Source organism: Equus przewalskii, chromosome 7, assembly GCF_037783145.1.
Source record: "Equus przewalskii isolate Varuska chromosome 7, EquPr2, whole genome shotgun sequence".
Lineage (NCBI taxonomy): Eukaryota > Metazoa > Chordata > Mammalia > Perissodactyla > Equidae > Equus > Equus przewalskii.
The window spans coordinates 30562934-30586526 of record NC_091837.1 but is presented as its reverse complement, the minus strand read 5'-3'; the positions used below and the strand labels follow the sequence as shown (position 1 = coordinate 30586526).

At 59.8% G+C, this 23593-nt stretch overlaps 1 protein-coding gene and 1 long non-coding RNA gene across 5 annotated transcripts in view; one reads left to right on the top strand and one right to left on the bottom strand.

Moving 5' to 3' along the window:
- Positions 1-7869, top strand: part of GALNT9 (polypeptide N-acetylgalactosaminyltransferase 9) — a 98345-nt gene extending 90476 nt beyond the window's left edge. The window contains exons 10-12 of one of the 3 annotated variants that reach the window (XR_011541908.1): positions 1710-1877; positions 4023-4759; positions 5887-7869. Coding sequence is in view for 1 of the 3 variants with exons in the window: in XM_070627352.1 (XP_070483453.1) it covers positions 1710-1877; positions 4023-4169 (315 nt within the window). In the remaining 2 variants the exon portion in view is untranslated. Of the gene's footprint in view, positions 1-1709; positions 2523-2652; positions 3552-4022; positions 4933-5886 lie in introns of those variants that run through there. The other 2 variants (XR_011541909.1, XM_070627352.1) reach the window with 2 other exon arrangements.
- Positions 7870-12159: 4290 nt separating this feature from the next.
- LOC139084491 (uncharacterized) lies at positions 12160-19539 on the bottom strand. 2 transcript variants are annotated; one of them, XR_011541910.1, is made up of 7 exons: positions 18916-19539; positions 15301-15462; positions 15012-15040; positions 13786-14096; positions 12975-13119; positions 12684-12877; positions 12160-12580 (listed from the first exon to the last, which is right to left on the bottom strand). It is a non-coding gene; the product is annotated as an uncharacterized lncRNA (long non-coding RNA). The 2 variants fall into 2 exon arrangements; XR_011541911.1 differs by having other exon boundaries at positions 15301-15419; positions 18916-19210.
- Positions 19540-23593: the final 4054 nt, after the last annotated feature.

Sequence of the window (23593 nt, the reverse complement as noted above, 5' to 3'; positions counted from 1 at the left end):
CTCCTAAACCCACAGGAATTCCCGGAAGTCCTCTGATGACGGCCGACCAGCTCCCCTTTCTCAGTGGCCCGCCCGCCTCTCCTCCCCGGCATGTCTGAGGAGGGCCGCGATGGAGTCCGTGGGCCAGAATCACGGGGCCGGAGGCTCCTCCTTAGCTCTGAGCAGCCTCCCGACCAGGACCTCCTGCTGGCCGGGGCCCAGCGGGCAGAGGGACAGGCCAGTGGACTTGCCGACTCTGCCAGCTCCTCCTGAGCGCGGCCGGGCCGCTTCTGTCAGACAGGACTCTGATCGAGATTCCTGGCCCCCCAGGCCCCTCCCACAACCCCCCCCCCCCCCGCCCCGGGCAGAGTCAACATGCCATCGATGCCGACTCTTGGCCGTGAGGTTGAATCTGCCCGGAGTGTGGGGGGCCGTAGGCCCCGGGGGCTTTGGTTTGGAGTTTGTGCTGGACATTCGATGGGCTGTGGACCTCAGATTGCAAACGTCCTTGACCTCCGAAAGTTACCGGAGAAGAACATGAGCACGTCAGTGACCATCGGCCCCCAGACCGAGCTGGCTGAGGCAGCCGCAGTCTTCACTCGCTCACGAATCTGTGGCCTGGGCACGGTCAGCAGGACCAGCCCTCTCCACTCTGTGAGCACCAGCTCGGGCCATCCACCAGGCTAGGGGACCCCCTCCGAGCCGACACACTCACCTGGGTGGCTGTCAGGGGCCTCGAACCCCCACCACGTGGCCTTTCCCCAGCCACTCGGGACTCCTCACCGGGAGGAATCATGACCAAACGGTCGTCCAGCCTCAGAAGCCAGAGAGCGCTGCCTCTGAGACGTTCATACGTTCCCAGAAGGACTCTAGGGGAAAGTAGAGACCCCCCACCCTTAACGGGGGTCAGTCACAGAGTCGCACAAACACTCAGGGTGGGAGTGGCTGCTGTTCACCTTCCTGCAAGACTGTGCTGGAAACTGCAGCCTTCTGGAAAGAGTGAACAACTTGTCCAAGCAAGGCATGCGTGTGCGCACGTGTGCCTGCGTGTGTGTGTGTGTGTGCGCGCGCGCGTGAGCTCGTACATGAGAGAAAAAGAGGAAGTGGGGGGATGGGGGAGAGAAAGGAGAGCGGGGCCCTTACAGATAGCGACCCGCTGTTTGCTGAGCGCTCGCTCCCTTCTTAAGCCCTTTACTCATGGTGTCCGTCGGATCCTCACAATAGCCCTATGCCCAGGTACTGTCACAGTCTCCCGCTTACACATAGGAGACCGAGGCACAGAGAGGGGACGTGACTTGCCCGTGGTCAGCCAGCTGAGGAGGGGTAGGAATCCAGTGTTGGTTTCCGTTGTGAGTGTGTAGTTGTCGCTCACCTGGTGTTTGCAAACAACATGACCAGGACCAGGGTGAGCGTGACCTTGGGGCCACCCTTCCTATGGAAATGAAGGTTCACCTCCTGGTTCAAGGGCAGATGGGGCGACCTGGGGCATGTGTGACACTGTCTCCCTTGTGCATCTGTGCCCACGGGGCGGGTCCGAGCACGGTTCTGGAGGAGTCCCAGGAGCCTAGCTGGGAGGGGCGGGTGGGTGAGCAGGGCCGTGGGGAAGGCCGAGGCTGGGTGGCCGTCCGTGGGCCTGGCGCCTCCCCAGGAGAGCCGACTCTGGGTGAGGGCTGGCACAGCGGGACACCCTCCGTCCTCGGCCCGCACGGCTCACGCGGCGCCCTCCGCAGCTGGTGCGGTACAGCGCCGACGGCCTGCTGCAGCTCGGGCCCCTGGGCTCCACTGCCTTCCTGCCGGACTCCAAGTGCCTGGTGGACGACGGCAGGGGCCGCGCGCCCGCCCTGAGGAAGTGCGAGGATGTGGCCCGGCCGGCGCAGCGGCTGTGGGACTTCACCCAGGTCAGCGGGGCAGAGAGCCAGCCCGGGCTGTAGGGGGACAGTGGTGGGGAAGAGGGGGTGCCAGGATCAGCCGCTCCCACGGGAACCCCAGCTCACAGGGGCTGAGTGACATGCCCAGGTCACAAGACCGGGGAGGGGCCGACCGGCTGGTCACAGCACTACGGCGGCCCCTTCATCCGGAGCCCCCACTCAGCCTCAGCTGCTGGTCTCCTGGGGCCAGACTGGAATTGCTGGGATCTGCTGCAGTCAGCCCCCTGGGCCCTGTGGGGCTGTTGGGATGCTGGGGTCGAATCCTGAGCCCCAAGAACAAGCACTTAAGCAGCATGTTCAAGGATGGCCTCCCTGCCTGGTGGGAGCAGCCCCTGGACACCCTGTGCCCCCTCCAGCCCACATGCCTCGGGAGCTCTGGCCACTCCCACCAGGCTTCCCTCCCTCCCTCCCTCACAATAACGTCGCTCGCTGGAACGTTGCCTGGAGGTGAACAGCATACACATTGATGTGCATGGCTGGCTGGAGGAGCAGGGCACATGGCCGCCCCCCAGGGCTCCAGGGCCATTCCTCACACCCCGCCTGGCTGACCCCATGGGCCTCCTGTGAACGGAGTCCTGCGGCTGCACTTCTGTCTCCTGGCTTCCTCCTCGTTAGGTTGGGCTCATTTGACTTGTTCCCTTTGCTGCCCTCCTGCCTCCACTGTCCTCCTCGGTTCCCCCTGGGCTCCCCCTGGGCAGGCGCCCAGCTTCCTCCTCTCCTGACACCCTCCTGTCTCTGTATCCAGCCCAAACGTCTCTGAGCTTCACACCCATCCATCCAAATACCACACAGGCTTCTCCGGGGCGTCCCAAGGTCGCCTCCATCTCAGCGTGTACTCTGTGGAATTGGCCTCGGTGTCTCCATCCAGGTCAGGCTGTCACTTGCTGGGGTCTGACCTTCACAGGCCCCCCCAACCCCACCCCCACTCCAGCCCTGCCCCAGTCCCTCTTGCCTGCAGCAGCACCCCAACCTTCTCCCTAAACCCACTCATGTCCCAAATCCCCCAGAACAGACGACCACAAGCTGAGTAGCTTAAAGCTACAGACATTTATTCTCTCACCACCTGGAGGCCAGAAGTCCCAACGCAAAGTATCCTCCGAGGCTCGTGGGGCGGGCCCTTCCTGCCTCTCCCAGCCCTGGTGTTGCCTGCTGTGTCCTTGGCTTGTGGCCCGTCCCTCCCAACTCTGGCTTGGTCATCCTTTCTCTGTGTCTCAGGATCCCTCCGTCCTTAGGAGGACATGGGCATTGGATCAGGGCCCACCTCCTCCAGCATGACCTCCTTTCTGTGAATTACATCTGCAAAGACTTTGTTTCCAGTGCAACCACCGCCAGGCGCTGGGCGTTAGGCCCTCGGTGCCTCTGACCCGTCTTCCTAGGACACTCTGCCCGTGTACTCCCGGCTCTGACGCTCTTGGGCAGTCTACCACCATGTGCGGGATCAAATCCCACTCCTGAGCATGGTCTCTCCACCCCCGGCGTCCCCAGCCATCCCTCCCCGCCCCCCAATGCCCGCAGCTCCGCCAGCCCGCTGCTCTCCTGCTCCTTGGGCAGTAGGTGTCTCCCAGGAGCCAGTCCTGATCTCGGCCCCACCTCATGCCCCCGAAGACCTCTGTCATGGCTCCCACAGAGAAGCCCCCATGACAGGTAAACGCACAACACCGTCTGGGGGCTTCTGGTCACAGGAGAGGCTGCAGGAACGAGTGTCACAGTGTCAAGCGGAGCCCACAAGGGTTGGAGGTCCCTGAGAGGCCGGTTCTGGGGCCTGGGCGACAAGAGCCAGACTGCAGGAGGACACATGGGATACAATCCTGGGGTCCTTGGGCATGGGCCGGGGCCTCAATGTTTGGAGGACCAGAGGGCCTGGAGGGGTGACCAACGGGCACATGGGACACACCAGGGTTCAGGGAGGCACCTTGGGGGAAACGCCCTCTCAAGGGCCCTGGACTCCACTGTCCTGGTCCCTCCTCAGACCCTGGGAGCAGGGCAGGCAGGTAGAGTAGCTAATGGGGTGGGGGTGTGCGGGGATGTCAGAAGACAGAGGGCCGAGGGGACAGAGGGATGCTCTTGGGAAGGGAGGCTTGGGCACCTGTGCTCACTTGGTTTCCCTCCCCACAGAGCGGCCCCATCGTGAGCCGAGACACGGGCAGGTGCCTGGAGGTGGAGATGTCCAAGGACGCCAACTTCGGGCTGCGGCTGGTGGTGCAGAGGTGCTCGGGGCAGAAGTGGACCATCAGAAACTGGATCAAGCACGGGCGGCACTGACCCCCGGCCTCACCCTGTGCCCTCCCCCACGCGGACCCTGAGGACCTGGGGGAGGCGTCGTGCCCCTTCCCACCCACCCAGCACCGGAACCCAAGGGCCCTGGCCTTGCCCGCACCATCTCAGGCCCGGACCTCTCCTCGGGCCTGTCGCCCAGGACTGCGGGGCCTCCCTGTGTGTCTGGAGGCAGATGCCAGGAATAGGCTACCCCACCAAGAGCGAGGACCCTCCTCGGCTGGGCAGCTTTGCCTGAGCACAGCAGCTGACCGCCAGCTCCAGCCCCCAATCATGTGCCTTTTCTACGGTATTTCTGTCCAGCTGCCCGGACGGCCACCTCTTCTGCATGTGCTGAAGCCCCTGTACATACCCCCACGCAGACGTCATGTCACCCCTGTGAGCCCAGAGGGCGGCCGAGCGCCCGCCCGTCTTCTCGGGACAGAACCGTCACCTCCTGGGGCTCCCCACGGCCTCCCGAAGCTCCGCCTTCCTGTGATCTCAGAACTCAGGCAGAGCCGAGCCCTCTCCGCGCAAGTGAGAGGGGAGAAGGGAGACGTCAGTGTGGTGTCCTCATGACGAGCCAGGGCCATGAGCAGGTGAGGAGATGACAGAACCGCTTCCATCCAGTACAGAGCGGGTGGGGATCCCTGTTCCAGCCTCCCGCCCGGGCCAGGCGCCTCCTCGTGTTGCTCTCAGGCAGGAGCCTGTTAGCAAACGAGCACCCAGGCTCCTCGCCTGTTTTTATAAATAAAGTTTTATTGGCACACGGCCACGCCCATCTGTGTATGTATTGTCCCTGACGTCGGCTCCAGGGGACACCTGGAGCTGAGAAGGAGCACCCCCAGAGCTGTCCTAGGGCCTCCAAGATGCGTCTCTGAGCAGGACGGGACCTGATGGTTGCTGTGCAAATTGCAGGACACGGGGAGAGAAGCTGGGCGGAAGGTTCTGCCCTCCCCTCTCCCCCACCAGGCCCAGTGCCCAGCGGCACCCAATACTAGCTGCTCCTCCCTCCTGCCCGGCAGTGGACGGCCTCAGGCGTCCAGGGGCGCGGGACCCCAGGGCAGGCTTGGCACACCTGGCAGTGGGAATGGACAGCAGATAGGATGACAAGCACCCACAAACCAGACCACCCAGCTCTTCCCACACACGGGGTCTCCAACACCCTTTGGTGGTCTCCTGGGGCAGAAATTGTGGGTGCCGTGGGAAACTTCCAGGCTTCTCCCCATTCTTGCTGAGTAACCTGGAACGCAGGCTGGCAGGGTTTCTAGACAACAGGCCTCGAGCAGGGGCCGCAGATCTTACCTGTTCTCCGCTTGCTGCGACCAGGGCCCACCCCTCGGAGAGGACAGGGAGCGGCTGCCTTTCTAAGGACAGCTGCCAGTCACTCATGCCAGTGGGTATCTTCCTGGGAGAGGAGGAGTCCTTCCTGGTGGTGCTGGGGATCTCCGATCCGTGGGGAGTTTTCTTGAAGGTCAGCCCCCGGGGAGGTGAGCAAGCAGCACATGCCGTGCGACTAGGGGTCTGGGCAGTGGGGGCTCTGACCTGCCCTTGGGGTTGGGGGACATGCTGGTGAGGCGTCCATGGGTGTCGGCCTGGGGAGACGCGATGAGTCTGCACTTCACTGTCCACCCCAGGCTGGTGCCCTGCCCACTGGACACCCATCCCCCAGGACCTCCTCCTCCTCTTCTCCTTCCCTGGGGACCCTGACCCCCCATTGCTCCAGGTCTGTGCCTCCTGCTGCTGAGAGAAGCTCTGAAGGGTCCAGTTTCTCCCTGCTCAGCAGAGAATTCTGCCGGCTCCAACCCAAGCCCCAGAAAAGCACTTGCTCTAGCCCACATCTTCCCCACATTTAAGACGATGGTGGTGGGCAGTCAGCCGCTTGTGGGTCCACGAGCATCCGGATGTTTCTCCAGGGATGCGCAGCAGCCGTCAGCACGCCATGCACCGCCCGTGGTTACGGCAGATGTTGTCACAAGCTCAACTTTCGAAGCGTATGTGTCACAATTCATCAGGTTGCCAGTTGCGTCGCAGTCGGCCGTTTGTAGCCCACAGGGGATCTCACAGAAAAGCTCACGCCTGGAAAAGTTCTTCTCAGCATCTCACCAAACCTCCCATCCTCTTGGTTCACGGTACGTCCCCGTGTTCGAAGGCCTGCTGTCCGTCAGGATCAGCTGGCCCCCTGCTCCTGCCCCGGCACCAGGACCCAGGAGGACGGGGCAGCTGGCGGGGCACCGAGCTGGTCCACAGGTAGCAGGACGGGGCGGGTCAGCCAGGGCGGAGGTGCTGTCCACACTCTGGTGTGAGGCTCTTGGTTTATCAAAACTGAGATGGAACAAAATGCCTTCTTCATAAAACATGATCGTGGAGCTCACTTCCTTTTATTCACTTTGGTCCCGACCTGCCTCTTGGGCAGCCATGCCCCTCTTGGAGCCTGCCCTTCTCTAGAAGAACTGCCCGAGAGTCCTGGGGTCACTCAGTGCAGAGCGCACCCCCAAATACCAGCTGAAGGAGAGCTGCTCATGGACCACGACACCCAGCGCTGCCACTGCAGCTCCCGGCCACACGCGGCGCTGTGGAGATGCTCCCTGCACGGCTTTGCGGTTGACACTTGGCCGCAGCTGGCGGGCCCGTCCCTGCTGGTCTGGATCCCCGCCTGCACCCCAGACACGCCCTTGCTGGGGCTGAGTTCACAGGTCTTTCTAATTCACAGTGACACACCCTTCCGTTGATCCATCACCATAATCCCGGGTTCAGAACAAACTCTAACGCCATCCACGGACTGGGCTGAAGCCAACCCAGTCCCCCGAAGCCTCTGACCCTGTGTCCACACTTCTTTCCCCTTAAGGCCAAATAATTGCTCTTCTTTACCTGTTCTTTAACCACTGGTCTGAGGCTGAGGCCACCCCGACTGTACCAGGAGGGTCCCATCCATCAAACAAGGGGATTTATTGTGGGGGGGCAGATTAGGCACACCCTGGAAGGGCTGAGCCTCTGAACAGGGACACCGCGGCATCCAGGGCCTCATCCTGCACTGGCCAGAGGGACCCAGGGGAAGGCGGTGTTACTGGAGGCCGGGAGCGGGGGCCGCTTGTGGGGATGGGACTACAGAAGAAGCATTGGAAGCAACAAGCCCCACCAGGAATGCCCTGAAGGTGGAGACATGAAGGGAAAACAGCCTGGTTGCTCTCCAGCCCCCAGTTGTCCACCAGCGTCTCCTCCGGCCGAGCCTGGAACTAAAGGACGAGGAACCACAGGAGATGCTGCTCACGGCGTCGCAGAGCAGGGAGTGCAGGCGGGAAGTGGGTCTGGGAGCCAAGCGGCAGGTGCGCCCACGGGTCATCACCATGGGACAACGGGATTTCCTGACTGACAAGCTGGAGCAAGGTTGGAGGTCACCCTTCCCTCCAGGGGCCCCAAGAGCAGGATTTTCCGTCCAGTGCAGGCTGACATCCCCACACCCAGGGCCAAGCTGGGTGCTGGGGTCTCACGGAAGGGCACCCACGATGGGACCAGGCATGCTTCTGGCACACCCAGGGCTGTCCACGGCTGGACCACACCAGCTTGCAGCAGGAGCCAAGTTTTACATTTTCAGGAACTTTGTGAACCAGTTGTGAAACACAGCTATTACTAAAAATAAATTACATGAACTTACAACTAAATAAGTTATATTAAAAACAAAGGTAATAAATACTCAATGCCCACCGGCTCCCAGTGATCGGCTCTATTTTGTTACTTCTATGCCCTGAGATTACTCGTGGCTGTCACACCTGTGGTGGGTGGTGGCTGCGCCCCTGCGTCCCTTCCCGGCTCTGTGTTCCGAGCTGGCAGCCTGGCAGCCTGAATTGTCCGAGGTGGAAATATTCATAAACGGGCGTGGACCACACTACACACTGGGCTGAGCTTTACAGAGAGCCGGTCGTGGGACGCTGACCAGCACACCGCTGCTCTCGCTCTCCCAGAAATCCCGGACGATGAGCCTCCTCTCCGCGTCGTGAACGTGACCGAAAAGGGACACACGAGTGGTCCTGTGAGAACAGAGACGGTCAGCTGCCCCCCGGTTTCCTGTCCCACCTGCTTGGGAAAGTGCCGGCAACCATCCTCACAGGAAGGAGAAGGAGGAGGGAGAAACGTGCTGAGAACGCGACGTCTTAATCCCCCTTAATTCTTGGAATAACCCTAAGTGGTCCTGAGGACTTCTGTGCCCCCTTTCCGGGTGGGGGGCAGAGGCTGGGGGTGGACACGAGGCAGGTCAGGGCTCAGACTTGGGTCTGCTTGACCCCAAACTTCCTCCTTCCGCTCGGCCTGCCGCCCAGTGTCTTTTCCTTTTTCAGCAGCAGTGATCTTTTAAATGGCAGAGATTCAAGCAAATAGAATTTAGTAAAACTTAATAACAGGCCCACTTCTTTCATTAGTTCAATTATGAATTGGGTCTGAAGCAAAATCAGAAAAACCCACGCCGTTTGTTTAAAATGGCTCGTGGGTAACAAACCTAACAGCCGTGCTCTGGGAGAGGCTGTGAATAGGCAGATGCTTCCGATGAAAACAGCAAACCTGCAGAGGTTTCCTCTTTCCTCTGCTCCTGATAGAGATAATGGGCATCGGAATTTAATTTTGTCAAATAAAAGGGCTCCTCGCTCCAATGAATCTTGGTTCCGGCTCAGACTGTCTGAGGGAGGGGAACCTGAGGTGGGATTTGGCCCAGGGAGCGGGGTCCTCAGGAGACAGCAGGAGCGGGGCATCCCCCAGCTCCTGGTTCAGGTGGGAGAGGCAGCCCCCCTGGGCCCCAGGCCGAAGGCACGCCTGCCAGGGTGGTCAGGGACCCAGCAGACACGAGGGTGGAGAGTCTCTGAGAATCCGGGACAAGGCCTACTTGCAGCAAGAGCCCCGGAGCTGAGGGAGGGGCTGGCCCGGAAGAGGAAACGGGACGAGGGGCACTGGGGTCTGAAGTCCCCTCCCTGGTCCTGGCGCCCGGCCTGTCCTGGGGTCTCTGGCCCAACTGCAGGCACAGAGGGGTGCGGGGGTCGTGGTTTCAGCCTCCAGGGCGTTCTGGGCCTTAGTAGGTTTCAGGGCTGAGCCCTCGGCCTGGCATATTCAGTCAGGGAGTGCGGGGTCGGGTGGACAGGAGCCCGGACAGGAGCACAGCATCCTTGCCTCACCGCCATTCCCACACCAGAAGGGCCCAGCGTCACTTAACCCTTGCCTGAGATTCCTAATCATGTGTGAACAAGGAGGCCGCAGGTTGTGTGGAGGTCCTGCCCCCTGCCCACGGCACCCCGAAGCCTGTCCTGGGCCCTCCCGGCAGGAGAAGGGACACGGCCTGCTGGTCCTCTGTTCACGCTCTCAGGTGCTCACTCCCTCAGCACGTTGTTCCGAGCACAGCGGCGGCAGGAGGCAGGAGTGGGGCCTGGTGGGCCGCTGGCGGGCAGGCACTGAGTTAGCACCGGCTGTGTGCGGCCTCGCGGAGCCCGGCTGCTCTGTGGATCCCTGCACCTCACCCCCCGAGGAACTACTGTTCTCTGAAGTCGTCAAAGTTCTCCAGGAGAAACTGGCTCTGTTATGTGGCTCCAGATGACTGTTGGCTGTCCCCCCCCCCACCCCGGCGTTCTGGAAGCTCAAGAAGTTTCCCTGGGAGGGGACCCGGGAGCGCCCCTGAGGTTTGGAAAAGGAACGCCCTCCCTCCCCAGGTTCCCCTGGTGGGTCCCTGACCGTCACCATCACCATGGTCTGCCCTTCAGCCTCAGACGCTGCTGCTCTGCCACAGCGTCGCTGACGGGAGATGAGCGGCTGTGTGGAAAACACCAGAGGAAAATCAACAGCTCGCCTGTGAAAGCACGTATGTCTCTGTGGTTGGCGGCAGAGGACACGCAGGGTCACAGGCCAGGGGATGCCTCAGGCAGAGGGGCCCCATCCTACCCGCCCCTCCACCCCGGGCAGGCAAGGATGGCCACGGGCATGCTTGTCTTGGGGCTCCGAGGAAGCGTCTCCTTCTGCTTCAAGGTGTCGGGTCTCCCACAGGGAACGGGGTGACTCAGGGCCACAGGGCACAGAGCCGGGGTCTCTGCGGACGCAGGGCAGGTCACGCGGACAGTAAGGGGTGTTGTCTCCACTCACAGTGGCCCTTGGCCCCTGAGGAGGGGACCCCAAGAGACTCCTTCCAGGCCCCCCACCGCTGGCCCTGAGAGACTCGCAGACCTCCGGGCGGGCCGTCGCCAAGCTCCGGGAGGCCCATCTCCCAGCTGCCTGCCACTTCCAAGTCACCATCCACACGACACTCGTAGGCCGCTGGGGGCATCCTGTCTGCTGTTCAGCCTCGACCTGGGCACCAGCCACCCGGCTTCCTACCACCTCCCACCAAAGCCTTCACTGCTCTGGTGCCGACCTAGAGCCTGGGAAGCCTCGGGCGCTGAACCGCCAACCAACCGTTGGCAGGCAGTGTGGGGCCCTCAGCGGGCACATCCCTGCGCCCAGGTCAGCCTGAGAGCCGCCGCACATGCCGTCCTGCCTCACCCACCTGGGACCCCGACCCTGGGCTGCCCGCCCTTCGGGACAAGTGGTCCTGACTCATAGGCCCTCCCGGATCAGGGTCCTGGGGCTGCCGTGACAGAGAACCACGCAGTGGGGGCCTAAAACAGCAGGATGGTCTCCTCTCACGGTCTGAAGCCTGGAAGTCCAGACGCGAGCTGTCGCAGGATTCTGCTACCTCGTCCAGCCTCTGGGGGCCGCCGGCGTCCTTGGTGTCCCCTGGCCTGTAGACACATCCCCCGTCTCTGCCTCCATCACCCCCTGACCTGTCGTGTCTCTGAGTCCCTCTTCCCCCTTCTCACGAGGGCTCCAGCCATGGAAGGAGGCCCCCTGCTGGCTCCACCAGAGTCAGAAACCGTCCTTGGGAACTGGGTCTCACACCTGGCCCATGCCGGCGACCCTCCCTCCCCTAGGGTCCCAGGGATGTGGCTGGAATCCAGCCTGGTGCCTGAGCACACCCCTCCCGGGAGCCGACAAAGAATGGCCTGTCCCAGCTGGTCGAGGAGTGGGGAGGACGGGAGGGGCTGCCCTCCCCACAGTGGCTGGAAGGCCACCAAGGCGGGGCTCCCTCTGCAGGGCAAACGCCACGCAGAGCGGCAGGGGTGTGGCTGGCGCCCACACCACCCACAAAGACTCTGCTCGGACAACCCACGCTCCAGGAGCATCGAAGGGGCACAGAGGAGCTGCTGGCCAGGTGGGAGCCCGCAGCTCAGAAGGCTCGCCGGCAGCGCCACTGCAACCAGCTTGCTCAGGGTGCCTTCGGTGGTAGCAGCTGCCGTGGACACCGACGGCCAGTGAGGCGGTCCCTTCCTGTGCTGGGGTCGACAGTGACCCCAAGGAGTGTGTCCACCCGGAACCTCAGGACGGGACTTACTGGGAAAAGGGCCTTGTGGATGTGATTAGCGATCATTGACCCAGGAGCAGGGTGGGCCCTGACCCAGTCACTGGCGTCTTCACAGGAAGAAGAGAGTAGGACACAGAAACACGCGGAGGGACAGTGCCAGGCGAAGACAGGCAGAGGCTGGAGTGAGGCACCCACAGCCCAGGAACACCCAGGGCTGCTGGCGGCACCTCGAGCTGGAGAGAGGCCGGGACCAGACTCCCTCTGGGCCCAGAAGGAGCCAGCCCTCCTGCGACACCCGGCCCTGGGACTCCCACCCCCAGTCTGAGAGGATAAGTTCCTGCGGTTGAGCCCCCACGTTTGTGGTGCTGTGTCACGGCGGCCCCAGGACACTGGTACTCCCATTTCAGCGATGACCCGTTTCTGAGATGTGAGATGATGAGGTGTCTTTAAACAGACACACTCATCAGTAAAGATATCTATTGATCAGTTGACAAAAATGTTGTGACCAGGGCCTTGCAGGAACCCAACCCAGCGTCTCCCCTGGAGCAACAGCCTGGTACCCACTGATTCCATGTTCACGGCGACGCTCTAGAGCTTGACTATCGCAAATATGAGAACCAAGAGTATCTATAACTGGAGGAAATGCTACTTTCCGTTTAGAAGTTAGTGAAGATAAAGATGTGATTTCTCCCACCCAAGCTCACCAGCCCTGTGGGCTACTGCACCAGCACCAGCATGCTGGGGCTGTCCCCTCTTGGTGATCCCAGGAGGCAAACGACTCTGTCTGGGGAGCAGGCGTCTTCATTGTCATGTCCTGAGAGGCTACCGGAACGTGGGCCCCGGGGAGGTGGCGAGGAGGCCTCTGAATCAGCTGAGATGAATTCCACCACTCACAGGAATAGGGCCTTGAAGGTTCAGAGCAGCTTAGAGCAACCACGTCCCATTTCTCTCTCGCCGGGCCCACAGGCGGCCACGGTCGGACACGGATGCCCAAACACGGGTCAGGGTCAAAGGAAGCAGGAGATGTGACCTGCCCCAGGAGCTCAGGGATCTGAGAACAGAGGCAGGAAGAAGAGAGAGTGGCCGAGTGTTACCGCGGCCCCAACCCCGGGAGATATTAACCACCACCTGCTCAGGACAAGCCTACATTTTACCTTTAGCTTGCAGGAAACCGCAAAGGGAGGAGGAGAAGACGGCTGAGGCCTGTAGTCAGCACCAGTCTAAACCGGTTCAAGGCAACATGGCCGTCTGACTCGGCCTGACGTAGCCCGCAGCTCATTGCACGCTCCTCGTAACACACTGTCATAGCATGGAACACACCCGCTGACACCACGCCAGTTTACAATGACTGGAAACAAACCAAAGAGGGGAAGAAAGGAGGTGGCACCCTATTCGCCTGAAAAGCTGCCCAGTTCCCGACTGTGAATATTCCTCCCCTTCGTTACCTGGACCCCTTATAACAGCTGCCGAATCGCCCCAGGGCTGAGAAGTCGGCTTGTAAACAGAGTTCCGACTTCTCGGTTCTTTGGCCGTTGAATAAAGCTTGTGCTGTTGAACGCTCGGCTTTGGTTTTGTTTCAAATCTGCAACACTGAACAGAAAAGAACCCTCTGGGGAAGGGACGGACTGTGGGCAGAGGCCCAGCCGTGAGCCCTGCCTCGGAGCTCCTCAGAATGTGGGTTGGAGTCCCACGGGGGTGAGATGAAATTGAGTCCCACGGGGGTGAGATGAAATTGAGTCCCACGGGGGTGAGATGAAATGGGTAACAGAATTGCTGCCTGCCGGATGCAGGGCCAATGGGATGTGAGCCCTCAGGCTCCAAGAGCCCCAAACGCCCCCAGAAAAGCTGCATGAACTCGCGTCGTGGACCCGTGGAGCTCGGCACAGCCATGCTGCCTCCTCATATTGATAAGAGCCGCTCCCCAGAGGTCAAAGTTAATTAAACTGACAACCTTGATAAGTCGCTCAGCTAACTGCTGCAGATAAATAAGATGAGAAGTCTTGTTATTTCTCTTGCTCTTTAAGCTCCAATAGTCATTTTAAAATTAAATTACATGGCTTCTCTGAGCTAATACGAATCGATGGGGCGATCTTTCTTTGGTGACTCAGGGATGGCTGACAGGCCTGTGGCCCTGGGAACAGTAGTCATTTCAGCAAACGCAGCCACACGATGGGTTTTGAAGTGACAGATTCAAAACTGGGCTCATTTCTCCCAAAGGTCACGGTTGCGTGGGCTCCACATTCTGTCCTTTCTAACCTCGGAACCCGCCTTCACGCAGCATCCAGTGCGTGGTCCTCCAGCCACAGCAGCCGGGTGTGCTCCAATGTCCCCACAGAGACAGAAATGTCCCCTCAGGGGGCTTGCTCTGCTTCTCTGAGGGGCTGTGGGGGCTGCAGGGGGAAAGAAGTCCCTGTGCCCATCAAGACCCCTCGGGCCGCTGGTCTCTCCTCCTTCCGGTCTCTGTGTCCCGTCTCCCACGGGAGCCCAGAGGGAGCCAGCAGGTCGGGCGATGAGAGGGTGTGGAGGAAACAGGAGCTCACAGCGGGTCTGAGCACGGGGCCCGTGACCTGTCGTGAACACAAAAGAAGAAACAGCCCAGCAGCCCCTAAGGTGCCTCAGTGGAGGACAGGAGGGGAGGGGAGAGAAGAAAGAAGATGAAGAAAGTAAAAAAGAAAGAGAGGAGGGAGGAGCTGACAAAAGACAGACAGACACTGTCCTGGAAGAAAACATTTTAAAAGAAGAGCTTAGAGATTAGATGACAAAACTGAAGAATGAGAGGAAAACCACAGATTTCACAGTTAAAGAAACAAAAGGAGGCTCAAAGCCACATAATATGAAACTGAAAAGGAAATCCGATGGAGCAGAGATCAGAACGAGCACGGCTAAGCACCGAATCGCCGACGGAGGGGAAGCCTGAGGCGCCCACACCGACCGGAGATGCTCGCCCAGAGGGAAGAACCGGAAGGAGATGATAAACCGCTCGGCGTCCTCACGAAGCTGCGTCTGCATCAGGATCTGCGGTGTCCCTGAGAAGGAAATTCAAAAGCAGAACAGAGAGCCAGGCGAGGGTAATGAAGACACGTCCCTGGTGTGCGGGGGCATTGGTCTGCAGCGCCAGGCAAAGCAGGTGCAGGCTTTGTCCCGATCCCGACCGCAGAGGCGGGACGGCGGCACCTGCAGGGAGGGCCTGACCTGGGACCGTGCCCACACCCGCGTCAAACAAGGAGTGGGACTCCCCGCCAGGGCCGCGTGGACAGAACAGCGGGGGCTGGGACCCCCTGGAGGCTATGAAAGACCCCTCTGATGTGGGGACGCGCACGGGGCTAAGGAGTGCGCAGCAGGACGCTCGTGGGACCTCGGCACACACGTGAGACCCTCACCCACATCCCATCCCAGAAACCAGGAAAGAAGAGCAAGAAGAACCCAGCGAGCCGCAGCAGGAGAGAGCCAGGGGCAGAAACGCGTGACCTGAAAACACACACCTCACAGACCGCCGAGCGTAGAGCCGGTTCTGGAAAGATCAGCGAGGTGGGCGCGTTTGCAGCGAGACACGCAGAGAAGGGAGAAGAGCAAATCAGGAGCCGCCGGCCAGCCCCGCAGACCCCAAAAGGCCGGCCCCACAGACCCCGAAAAGCCAACCCCGCTGACCCCAAAAGGCCAATCCTGCAGACCCTGAAAGGCCGGCCCTGCAGTTGGATCACCCTGAACCGGAAAGGAGACCCATGGGCAACCTCGCCAGTAACCGCCGCAGTCCTGCCATGTGACACGCACCAGATGCCGAGGTCCTGGCGCTGCTCCCTCGCGCTACGGCCAGCGGGGTTCTCGGGTGGGCCGCTGTCTTGTCCTGTCCTGTCACCTCTGAGGTGGCTGTGGCCGCGGGAGCCGGGCAGCTGGCAGAAGGGCACACGGGAATTCTTTGCTCTGATTTTGCAGCTTTTTTTGCCAAATTATTTAAAAATGAAAAAATTAAAAACTGAGAAAATGCTTTTTAAAATGTACATTTTATTAAACGTAAATTGTACCCCATCAAAAAAACTTTTGTCTAAAAAGTGCATAAAGTGTAATCCTGCTTAGTAAATCAAACACGTGTTTGTACAGAAAGGTTTGGAGGCAAATACACCCAACACGGCAGTGATTACCGTCAGGAGTGAGTTTAAGAAGAGATTTCTCAGGTCTCAGTTTTGCTTTCCTACCATATCTATAATAAGAAAATTACATCCTATCATTTTTCTGTAATTAAAATTGTACTTGCAATTAATATCTATAGTAATTATTGTAATAATCTCACTTTTCAATGTAAATAATATAAATTAAAAATGTATTAACTATTAATTATACAGTTATTATAGTTAATAATTAGTATATATTAATGATATAGTTATTGTTCATCGTTATATAACTAGTTACTATGTTAATCATTTAAAATAATTAATAAAGTTACAATTAGTTATAATTATAATTTCTACAGTTATTCTATGATACGATATTCTGTAACAAGAAATGATTGGTTTTTAAATCAGGGATGAGAGGAGTGGGGGCCCAGAGGTCTCTGCTGGCCTGAAGGGACCCAAAGGGGGACCCTCGGCCCACTGGCAGCTGGGGGTCCACTGTGCATCACCGAGACCGCCTGCTGGGTGGGGGCCCAGGGCAGCCGATCCTGGGTCCCTGCCGGGTGCCCACCTGGGGTCAGAGCACAGCAGGAAAGCTCAGGCCTGCGGGAGGAAGTGGCAGCCCTTCTGGAAGGGCACCGCACTCCACTCCAGGGGAATGGGCAGCAGGAGCCCCAGACCCACGACCCTGCTCTGCTCCCGAAGGCAGACCCCTCAGTCGTGACAAGATAGGAGCCTCTGGTCCCAACTAGCGGGGTCCTCCTGCCCACCCCCCTCGGGCTGCTCTCCCACCCGCAGCCTCTTCCTCCTCCCAGCCCCAGCCCTCTAATGTGGTTGCTTGTCCGACCCAGACAAGCACGGTTGCTTTAGGAGCTGTTGTCCGTCTTTACAGGAAGAGCAAGACTTATGGCTGCCTGACACCAGGATCAGGCACAGTGATGCCTCTTTTTTTTTTTTTTTTTTTTTGTGAGGAGGATTGGCCCTGAGCTAAAATCTGCTGCCAATCCTCCTCTTTTTTTGCTGAGGATGATTGGCCCTGAGCTAACACCCAGGCCAGTCTTCCTCTATTTTGTATGTGGGACGTCTCCACAGCATGGCTGAGGAGTGGAGCAGGTCCGCACCTGGGATCCAAACCCGAGAACCCCAGCCTCTGAAGCAGGGTGCGCAGAACTTTAACCACTCGGCCACGGGCCAGCCCCTCACAGTGACGCCTCTTAATGAGTTCGTCCACTCACACTGAGTCCCCATCGAGACAGGCTCTGTCTGCAGGCAACGGGAAGCCCCAGCTGCCCAGGAGCAGCCGAGCGGGCGGAGGGAGAGGCCGCAGGGCGGGCGCCTCTCGAGCAGGCTCCTTGGCAGGAGCGGGGAGCGCCAGAGCTCAGGGCTTGTCTCCCAGCTGGTGGGGCTGAGAACTTGCATTTCTTTTCCTTTTATTTTAGGGCAAAAGGAATTTAATAGATATAACAAAGAGCCATGTCAAAAACATATAAAAAACATCTACAAATCAACAAGAAAAATCTAATAGAAAAATGGCAAGATGCTCGATCAGACTCTTCTCACAAGAGGCCATGTGAGACAAGGAGGCAGGTGCCAGCCACACACAGCGTGCCCGGTTCAGCCCCAGAGCTCACACGAGGCGCTCTGACCACGATAAAAAGTGCTTTAAAATGAAAAATAATCACAACAGTAACCAGCATTTCTTCAAGCTCCCGGATGACGCCAACGCTGCTCCAGGGACCCCACTTTGAGAACCAGCGGTGGAACAGCCCAGCATGAGGGCCTCGGGCACAGGGAGCCACCTTCCAGTTGGCGGGACCTCATTACAAACAGCCAAGAGAGGAGTTCATCAGACGCTTCGTGTCAATCTGCATTATCGCAGCCGCAAAACTAACTAATTGCCCCCACCCCTGTCCCCACTTCCTTCCCCGCGGCCCGCAGGCCCCCCCCAGAGCATCTGACATTTATCTTAAAATGGGCGTGTCTCCTCACAAAGTTCGTAGGGTTGTCCCGTGTGTTTTCCGTCCTCCCCAGTGGTGCCGTGTTTACACCTCAATCTACTGCCTCCCTCTGTTCTCACCAGACCCCGCAGCTCGCCGTCCTTCCACGCCGCGTGTGTGTATCTGCCCTGTCTGCGGCCACCAAGTCTTGCTCGTCCGTCCTCATCGTGGACGCTCAGATGGCCCCAGATCCCTGGCCCTCAAACAGCAGCCAGCAAGCTGCCTTTTCCCTTCTTGGGCATAAGAATCACACACCGCCGTGAAGCCCGGGTGTGTGACGCTGTGTCCACGGCCCAGCAAAGCCACCTCCCCTACCTCCTCCAGGAGAACCAGTCTCTCCACGGAGGGGCAGGGGGTGGTGCAAAGAATTTACCTAGAGCCAGAATCCCAAGAAAACAAATGCGTAATTAGGAATTCCTGAAACAGGGGCCAGCCCGGTGGCGCAGCGGTTAAGTGCACACGTTCCACTTTGGTGGCCTGGGGTTCACCAGTTTGGATCCCAGGTGTGGACATGGCACCACTTGGCAAGCCATGCTGTGGCAGGCGTCCCACACATAAAGTAGAGGAAGATGGGCACGCATGTTAGCTCAGGGCCAGTCTTCCTCAGCAAAAAGAGGAAGATTGGTGGCTGATGTTAGCTCAGGGCTAATCTTCCTAAAAAAAAAGAATTCCTGAAACCATCAAAATGACTAATGAATGACACTTACTTTCAATCATGCAGGAAGAGTGTTTTAATTTTTAAATACAGAAAGTTGGACTCTGAGCCCAATGCGTGGAGCAAAGACGTGGCCACCAAATAGGGGGCCCAAATCCCTCTTCTGATTAGAACAGGCCCCAGGTATCGACTGGGATGAAACAACAAGTTTAACTGGAAATCAATTCCAGAGCAGATTTTCCTGACGGAGTTGACTTCAGCTGTCTGTGCTCAGTGACTCCAAGCTGATCTGCAAGTTCTGCTTCTGGGCTGGGGGTGGTGCGAGACTGTCCACTGCCCCACCCAGCCAGGGTCCACCAGCCACCCCACCAGGATAGGGACTGCCAGCCATCTCCCAATCGGGCCAGGGAAAGAGTCAAAGCTTCAGAGACTCAGAGCCTCCTTGCCTTGACCTCTTTTGGGGAGAGAGACTTTGGGGGTGGGCAGGCAGGGGCGTCCTTTGGGAAGCCCACCGTCCTCCCCGCAGGCCCTCTGTCCTCCAGCCCAGGTCCCACTCAGACGGCTCCCAGGCCCTCGAGGGCCCAGAAGCACCAGGCGACAGCATCAGACAGACAAGAGGACTCACCACAGATGTCCTGGTCAGTGTCCTGGGTGCAGGGCCACACGCCAGAGCTGTCTCACCTACCACTGCCTGTGACTGAGACGCGTAGTTCCTACGAAGGCTCAGCCCCGGCCACTGGCACCAGCGCCCAGCATCCCTCAGCTCAGCTCAGGACAGGACAGGTCGGGAGTGGGCAGAGCGCTGGGGCAGGCCTCACCCACCGCCAGACTCCTGCTGCCTCGGTGGGGTCTGCGCATCTGCCTCTCCAACCTGCCCTGCGTCATGCTGATGCTGCGGCCGGGGACGCTGCTCTGAGTCCAAGAGCCGCAGAGAGAAAGCACAGCCCCGGCCTCGACCACCTGAGCCGCCCCTCGCCCCGTGACGGGAAAGCGCGGGTCCCACCCTGACTCCCCGCCCTCCTCATCCCTCCCGCCTCATCCTGGGGACATTAAATGCCATCCTGGGGACAGAAGGGCCGAGGCAGCCCCGGGTCAGAGGAGCAGATGAGGCTCCACTTGTTTTCTAAAGGCACTGATAGCGGGGCCGCGCCCCTGGAGGAACTGTTCTGCCTGTGGAGACAGCAACGACTTCAGACCGTGCGGCGGGGCTGGCCTCAGCGACCAGTCAGGGCGGCTCCCTGCAGGCTCTTTCAGGCCCCGCTCAGCTTCCTTCCAGACCGGAGAACAGGCCGCTGACCACTGTTCTTTTCCAGCTGCATCCCACCGTGTGACAGACACTACGCGCTACAGCCACATGTGACAAGGGGGACATCAGACTTCCGGTCCCTCCACACAGAGATGCCAGGGGGCAGAGGCCATGGAGCGTTCCCAGAAAAGTCACGTGGAGCCCCCACAGCCCTCCCATCGTCGTTAGACCTGCTTCTGCCCAAACCACCCCAAGTGGGTTCTGCTGTCTGCGACCCTCCCAGCCGATACACTTGGGCTTCGATGTCCCTACAGTGTTTTCTCGTTTCTGTGGAACCCGCTAAGTTAAGGTGAGGTGATCCTGGAGTGGGGTCGGCCCTAAACCACTTGGCTGGTCCTTATAAGAAGGGGAGAGGGACACAAGGGATGTGACAACAGAGCAGAGACTGGCAGGATGCCGCCGCGGGCCAAGGAGCGCTGAGGGTGCGGCCACCGCAAGAAGCTGGAAGAAGCAAGGAAGGACCCCACCCAGAGCCGGGGGGTGTGGCCCTGCTGACACCTGCTCCCGACGCGGGGCCTCCAGAACAGAGAGAGAGTGAACGTCTGCCCTTCTGCGGTTTAAGCCACAGGGTTTGTGGTAACTTGTTATGGTGGCCCCAGAAACTAACACAGGTCCCAGGGAGGAGCAGAGAGACAGAGGGAGGGAGGGAGGCTGCGTGCCTCCCCAGCCGGCCTGGCAGTCCTGGTTGGGCCGTCACCACAAGGCCCAGATTCCAGGTTGGGGAAGAGTAGCTCCCGCCCCCACCCCGAACTGGGAGGAACGTGGGCCGCTAAGTGGAGCGGCGGGTGGAGAAGGCACCTGCCACCCCAGGACGGGCACGGGGCAGGTGCTTCCTCCGATGCTGAGATCTGGCTGCTCAGACTGGGGTCCCTGCACCGGCAGCGCCAGCATTGCCCACACTCCCGCTCGGAAGGCGGGATTCTTTGCCTGACCGTTCAGTCTTGGGCCTCAGGATTGCAGGGCTGACACAGGGTGAGCTGCCGCAGAGCAAGGAGGGTCAGTCAGTCCAGGGAGTGACGGTCCTGGTCCCGTCTGTGGTTTTGCTCTCGGCAGGAGTTCTGGGTCCACGGTGGAGTTTAATCGCATCTTCTGACCTTTCTTTGAAACTTCAAGACTGAGGTTTATACCTAACATAGAAAAATTAATAGCTTCCTACAATATGTTAAGTGAAATAAGCTGGTCGCAAAAAGACAAGCACCGTAGGATTCCACTGAAACGAGGTAGCTACAGAGGTCAGATTCACAGAGACAGAAAGTGGAGGGCGGGTGCCTGAGGCCGGGGAGTGGGTGAGAAGTTAACGATCTATGGGGACTGGGGATTAGGACTTGGGACACATCTGTCAGGGACACCATTCAACCCACTACAGGACATTTCAGGAGGGGGTACTGCAGGTGCAAAGGCCCTGGGGCAGGGATGAGTTGTGTGTTTCTGACAGACATAAAGACCGCTGGGCTGGAGCAGCATCAGGAAGAGAAGAGTGCCAGGTCAGTGTGAGAGCCGGGTTTGCAGTCATGCAGGGTCTGGGAGGCTGAGTGAGGAGGCAGGATCTTGTTCAAGTTTGCTGAAGCCACTGTGGATTTGGAGCAGGGATACAATTCACCTTTTGCAAAGGTGGCCTGGCTGCTCGCAGACCACTGCTGGGGGCTGGGGGTGCTGGGCTGGGGCAGGAGATGGAGGGGGCCTTTTGCAGTCCCTCAGGACAGTGGCCGCTTGGAGGTGGGAGGAGGAGCCTGGATTTGGGGCTTGGGGATGGAGCAGACAGGTCTACCGACAGCTGGGATGTTGGTGGTGGGAAAGGGAGGAGCTGGGACTGACTCTCGAAGCTTCTGGAAGGGCCAGAACGCTCTATGTCTTGCTAGAGTTGGCGTTACCTGGGTATAGACACTCGTCAGAACTTCGACACTTATGTGTCATTATATGTTAATTATTTCTCATTAAAAAAATGAGTCACCGGAGTTTCAGCCTGGGCAACTGGGCAGCCGTGTGACAGGGGCCCAGTTTCCTGGCATGGGGAGGACTCGCCCTGCCATGCTGTGTGTGGCAGGTCATTGAGGGTCCAGAAGAAGCCCCCACAGGATGCACTTGTCCTGCGCATTCCGAGCAAGCTGGGCCGGCAGTTCACGAGTGAGGTTGTGCTGGAGCAGGCTGGGCCCTAGTCCACACACCTGGCGTCCTCATAAGAAGGGGAAATTCGGACACAGACGCCCGTGGGGAGAAGGCCGCGTGAACATGAAGATGGTGTGTGCAGGCCCAGGAGAGTCTGGGCACAGGTTCTCCTCGCGGACTCAGAAGGACCCAGTCCTGCCAGCACCTTGACCTCGGACTTCCGGACTCCAGACTGTGGGAGAATCCACTCCTGCATTCGAACTGCCTGGTCTACAGGGCTTCGTTCCCGTGGCCGCAGGACACGGCACGGCCCCTCACTCAGTAGGACCGAGCATGCAGGGGGGCGTCGAGGCCTGTGTAGGGGGCCTAGTAGAGATCGGCCCTGCCCTTGTGCACCGTGGGCTGGGCACAGGCTCACTGGCCACCCAGCGGGACAGCGGGCTGGGCGGCGAGCTCCTCACAGCAGGAGGCGGGGCAGCACCCTCCCCATCCCGGGAACCATGGACAGCACCTTGAAGGCACTGCCACCGTCTAACCAGAGGGCGGTTAGGACACCGAATCAGTGTCACACGTGTTCCTTCTCCACCCAGGGGCCCCGGCTCCTCGAAGCCCCATCTGCTGTCCTGGCCGCCGAGTTCCAGCCCCGGCAGAGGCCTGCTGACCCCAACCCACCGAGGGGTTCCCCAACCAGAAGTGAGGCTGAGCTAATTACAGCCTCATATTCGCCCCAAGACTGGGACTCTACAGGGCTGCCGGCCATCGACCACCCGCACTCACAGACGGGGAGTTCAGGGACCAGAGCTCGTGAGGAGGGGGCCTGGGCACCCGGCCAGGCCCGTGGTCGGGAGAAGGATGGAGGCGCTTCCCTACTGCTTCGGGGACACCAGGCGCCAGGAAGGCTGGGCAGTCAGCCGGGGTCCAGGCCGCAGGCTCCGCCATCGCCCCCAGGGGCCTCCGTTATTCCTTGTGGCCACAGTAAGGACTGCCAGAGGCCAGGGCTCCTGATGCCTGAGGCTGGGCCCATGAGGGGACCCACCTGTCCTCTGTGCAGGCCGCGCGGGCAGTGAGGATGGTCACCCCACAGCCCATGTGTGGGGCCACGGGAGTCCCACAGAGCCTGAGGGGTGCCTTCGCTGTCCGGGCCCCACCCTGCTGACAATGTGAGCGGGATGGGGGTGTGGCAGGGCCTGGGACGCCAGGCTCCCCTGCGCCCTGGGGCCAGGTACCCCCACCTCGCTCAGCCGCAGGGGCTGGAGGGGCGGGAGGGGCAGTTTCTGGAACTGAGAACCGGAGTTGGTGAGGACGCTTGGCAGGAGCTGTGGTGGGGTTGTGGGCCTCGTCCAGCTTGGGGCCTCGGCAGGAAGGGAGCTGGGGGACAGCCCCTCACTCTCCTCCCTCCCCATCTCCTCTGGGGGCTGCCTACTGGCCGAGCCCCAGGGTATGGCCCACACAGGTCAGCCCCTGGGCATGGAGCAGGTGCAAGGGGAGCGGATTTGAAGGGGCAAATAGATGCTCTGAAGCACGTGACAGAGAGAGGTTAGGACCCCCGTCCCCCTACCCGCAGAGCGCTAACTGTGCCAGCGCCAAACCAGGCGTCCCGCGGCTCAGCCCCAGAGGGTGGCTCCGAGGGCCCGACCCCTGTGGTGCAGAAAGAGTCAGAGGAGCTGAGGGCCTGGGCAGGAAGGCAGGCCACCCAGGGCCACCTGCAGGGACAGACACCACTGCCTGGAGCAGTGTGGACGCCAGCCTCCCGAACAGAAAGAACACCCAGCGCACTGGTGCTGAGCAATCTCCCCAAACCTAGAGAACAGACCCGAGACCCCACAGCCCCACGGTCCACATTGCCCCCTAGGAAAATGAGGTTTGAGAAATTCAATTCTCCTTCTGGCTC